This window comes from Sinocyclocheilus anshuiensis, unplaced genomic scaffold (assembly GCF_001515605.1).
Source record: "Sinocyclocheilus anshuiensis isolate Anshui unplaced genomic scaffold, SAMN03320099.WGS_v1.1 scaffold601, whole genome shotgun sequence".
In the NCBI taxonomy this organism is placed as follows: Eukaryota; Metazoa; Chordata; class Actinopteri; order Cypriniformes; family Cyprinidae; genus Sinocyclocheilus; species Sinocyclocheilus anshuiensis.
The window spans coordinates 691780-696807 of record NW_015536496.1 but is presented as its reverse complement, the minus strand read 5'-3'; the positions used below and the strand labels follow the sequence as shown (position 1 = coordinate 696807).

General features: G+C 34.2%; 1 protein-coding gene across 1 annotated transcript in view; it reads left to right on the top strand.

The window, feature by feature from the left end:
• Nucleotides 1–5028, top strand: part of LOC107686960 (potassium voltage-gated channel subfamily H member 2-like) — a 100844-nt gene that overhangs the window by 12553 nt on the left and 83263 nt on the right. Inside the window, exon 2 of the mRNA XM_016484086.1 lies at nucleotides 669–899. Coding sequence (XP_016339572.1) covers nucleotides 669–899 — 231 coding nt within the window. The remainder of the gene's footprint in view (nucleotides 1–668; nucleotides 900–5028) is intronic.

Genomic DNA, 5028 nt, shown 5'->3' with positions numbered 1-5028 from the left:
AAAGATGATTTTCTCAATATTTAGATTTTTTTGCACCCTCAGATTCCAGATTTTCAAATAGTTGTATCTCAGACAAATATTGTCCTATCCTAACAAACCTTAAATCAATGGAAAGCTTATTTATTCAGCTTTCAGATTGATTGACCCTTATGACTGGTTTTGTAGTCCAGGGTCACATGTAATCATATTATAGATTATCCTTGTTTTATATTACTATACAATATTATATCCGTCTATTTTTCAGCTTGTTTCAAATTTTCATTTTGGAAAGGGAAAAAAATTGTAAAAATGTAAAGAAAAAATAATAAAAAAAAAACATATATGTAGGAAAAAAAGGAAAATGAAATGTTCAATGTTATGTTCTTTTTCTTTATTTATTATTTTCCCCTTTTTTTCTAATTTTCTTATAAATTAAATTTTATATGAATCATTTATATAAATAAAATATATTTTTGAATTTATGTGAAATTAAATGTTATTTATTTATTTATTTATTTACTTATTTATTTCAAATCTAAAAATTGATTATTGGCCAGAATGATCTGCAAAATTGGACCAGACTTCACAACTAACACACCAAATTAAAGAAAGCACATTTTATAAACCAAACATCAACTGCCCCATGATTCATAACATACTAAAGAGGTTATTTTCTGTCTCTCTTATAGGTAGAAAATTCATCATAGCCAATGCGCGGGTGGAGAACTGCGCCATCATCTTCTGTAACGATGGCTTCTGTCACATGTGCGGCTACACGAGGGCTGAGATCATGCAAAAGCCCTGCACCTGCAACTTCCTGTACGGCCCACACACCAAGAGGCTGGCCATCGCGCAGATGGCACAAGCGCTGCTGGGGTCAGAAGAGAGGAAGGTGGAGATAGTGCTCTACAGGAAGGACGGTAGGACCAACACAGACGCTTTTTAATCCACAGCGCGCCGGCGTTTCATTAGAACCTTTTTACAGCAATTGCTTTTTTAGCAGAGTGTTTCCGCCTCAGGAAAGGAGCGTTCCGGGTTTAATGCAAATCATGTGAAGGCAGATGGCCTTGTGCTGTTGTTTTGTTTAGATCTCAAGGTAGTTTTGAGCACAACTGCGTGATCAAATGGCTGTGGTTTTGCTTTAGTCCTTTGCTTAAAGACCTGCTGGACCTTGAAAATGCTTCAGTGGGAATCTGAAGCGGTTTGTTTTGTTTGTGCGATTATCTCAGACTGTTTTAGCTCTACAACTTTGGTTTATTAAAATAATGTGCCAGAGATCAGTGGCTGGAGAGAAAGATGAAGGGAGGATTGAGGTGGCGGCGTTTATGTGATGTCTGTAATGCTTTAGCATCTGCATCACACCAGCCATCATAGTTTCCACTGTTTATTCCTTCGGCTCGTCCCATACGCAGCACCCTCCTGACCCGCTTCTCCAGGACATTAGCATATCTTGTTACGTAATACAGTGTAGCTCTTAATAATAACTCGATTGCAACGATCATTAACCTTTTTACTCAAAGCAATATTTGAATTTCCTTCCGTATATCTTATTTAATTATGACGAAACTATTTGTTTTAAAACTTCTTTTATTAACTGAAACTGCGGTGTTGATATACTATAGTAAGTGACATACAGTTCTTGAAATTTCTAGAATCAGAAAATAAAAACAATACTACAAATAAATAATGTAAATACATAAATAATGTACTAAACAAGTACGTATATACTGTATATTGATTCATTTATTAACAGGAGGCATTTTGTCACGTTTTGACATGGTTTGCCAGTGTCCTGTGAGTTTTGGGAATTAAGTTCTGGTCTTAATCAGAGCCGGTTCTATTTTTTTAATACTCAAACCAAATGTTTTTCATCAAAATAAAACTCTCATAAAAAAAAAAATAAAAAAAAAAGATTAAATATTTTATTTGTTTACCTGCATGTCATGTGACCATTTACCAACATCAGAGAACTGAAATATTATTGAAATATCAATTATAAAAATACAACAAAAATATTGCAAAATTAACTTAAAATCTACTTCAAGTAAATATTTTAAAGTTTAAACACTGTATAAAATACAGTAGATGTGAATGGATAACGTTTTTTTTCAGGAATATTGTATTTATTCTTGAAATATATTTTTTGATTTATTATTATTGTTCTTTAGGGATCTTAACTTGTCTAATTTGGCAAGAACTGGAATCGGAGTTGGAGCCAGAATCGCTCAGTTTGTCCTGATTTTTCTGACATACAGCCGCATTTCACGTTTTCTTTCTCTCTTCTGTTAGCTACTGACTCGACGATGAAAGCTGTCATCTATCTGAAACACACACACACACACATACACACACACACACGTATATATATATATATATATATATATATATATATATATATATATATATATATATATATATATATATATATATATATATATATATATATATATATATATATATATATATATATATATATACATACACACACACACACACATACACGCACACACACACACACACACACACACACACACACACACAGAGAATCAGGCCTTGATGACGACACACACTTTGATTCACTTATGCATAATTCAGGTGTAAAAACCGTGCTGCTCCAGAAACGGGGATTTCACATTTTTCCCCTCGTGAGCGGAGGATCTGTGAGAGGAGGGAGGAAACTTTCTTTTTTCTTCTTCTTCTTCCCTTTCCTGGCTTTCGTGCAGCCATTTATCTGGTGTGCTGCGCGTTGGCATCAGCCTTCATCATGATGGATTGCCCTTCCCTACTCTCTATTGTCCGTCGCTGATCTGACCGGCACTTAATCAATCTCTCTTTTTAAACCCAACTCGGGTGCATTACCCATGAAAACAAGAGGAAGACAGTGAAAGTGAGCTAAAAAGCTAACGTGTGAAAAGAGCCGGGGTAAAAAGGGCACAACCTAATATTTCCCATGGCACACTGTCTTGTCAATCTGCTTCATCTACTCTGCTGATGTAGGGCCCTATGAAATATGTTTTATTTTTCCCCAAAGTTTGTTTTATTTTTTTTCTGGGCTCTGTTTTAATGTTTTAAATTAAGTTTCAGTAATCAAAAAGCATGTCTAATTAATTAAGTCATGAATACAATTGATACAGAAAATGGAATGTTTTATTTTTTCCCGAATTCTGTTTTGGGAATCTTTTCTGCATTCTCTTGTTCATCCTTCAAATTTTTCTGGGTTCCGTTTTAATGGTTAAATTAATGTAAGTAATCAAAGAAAAAAAAAAAGAAGAAGAAGTCTATATATAACATTTAACAACAATTTTAACAAAACAAACATATAAAATTTGTCAACAATTTATTAAAATTTGTCAAATTTTAACTAGAAATTACATTTGTATGGCCCTATGAAATCTGTTGTAGTTTTTCCCAAATTCCATTTTATTTTTTCCAAAATACTGTTTTGTGAATTCTTCTGGATTAAATTACATTTTAGAAATCAAAAAAGTCATGAAACTTTCATGACAATTTAACAACAGTTTAATAAAAGTTTAACAGAAACTACATTTTAGAGCCCTATGAAATCTGTTTTAATTTCTCCCACATTCAGTTTTATTTTTCCCAAATTTTGTATTTTCTGTTTTTAATTTTTTGGGTTCTGTTTTTATGGTGTAATTAAATTTTAATGTATAATCAACTGAATTAAAAAATCATATTTTATAATTTAATACAAATTGTGTAACAAAATTGTGGTAATCAAATGTAGGCATAAAATGTTTTAATTGTTCTTTAACAATTTAAAACTTTTAACATGCTAAACTTTTTAACAATTTAATTAATCTTTCACAATATAATTAAATAAAGTGGCAAATAAAGTGCTGCATAACAGAAAATTTAAACATGGAAGAAAAATTGTGGGCTATTCCTTAAAAATAATGTTTTAATAAATTGTATTATTATTTTTACTTTGAGAAGTACATTCTACCACACAATCGAAATATATTTCTGTCATGATTTCATCAAGTTTATTTTATGGGTTGTAGTGAAGACTTTGAGTTTCTGTGTATTTGTGGATAGTTTTTGCTCAGAGCAGCTCTGGAGATGAAGTTCATGTGTTCATGTCCTCACATAATGATGCAAGATGCTGAAAACACCATGAGCGTCACGCGTGCTTGAGTATGTGTACTTGACCAAACTGTGCCGCTCATTCACAGAACATGCAGACTTCACATTTCAGTAGCAGTGTTTTGTGCTAGATTCACAGACACTAGTTCATATCCATATTTTCTGCATTGCAGAAATCACAGTGCCCTGCTGATGCTACACAATAACACGTTCCTCTCAGCATGTGATGGATGTCAGGACGCTCTTTTGCGAGTCGTGTTTTCCAGGAATCGTGCGATCGGCTTGGCTTAACTGAACCATGAGACGTTACCAGCTGCTCGTAGTGTTGAACGCGTTAGAGACGCATCCTTGATGTCCAAACGCACTCGTAGTGACCCTTTGAGCAGAAACCTGACCTTCGTGACCTCAGGGATCTGATTATTTTCCACTACCAGTGATACCAGTTTCCTAAAAATAGCCGGTTTCATTTGCTTGAGTAGTGTTCTGTAGATTATCTTCTGCGCGGGCTGCACCTGTGAGGGATCTCCTCCACGTTTACGGCCCGATTCTTATGGGCTTATATTTCTGCCACAATTCTGCGCGCTTGATTTCCGTGCGCTCGAAAGACTTTTTTCTTTGCGAAACGAACATTTTCTCCACAAACTCAGATCGCGTGCGTGCAAAATGCACTTTTGTGCACTCAAAATATGATATTTCGCGCGCAGAATTGTGGCAGAAATGTAAGCCCATAGATTCTTGGCAGGAACCTCCTCCGTTTAGAGCCAAGCAATATTTGATTAGCAGGCTGCAGGCTCTCTCTGTACATCACTAGTTTTCCTTCATCAATCATAATTGTAGTTATTGATCGTGTCTGTGTTTTAATGTAATAAATGACAGTTTAATAGACGTTTCTGGTCTTCTTGTGAATGATTCATTAGTGCATGGTTTTCTAAAGGAAAAAGATGT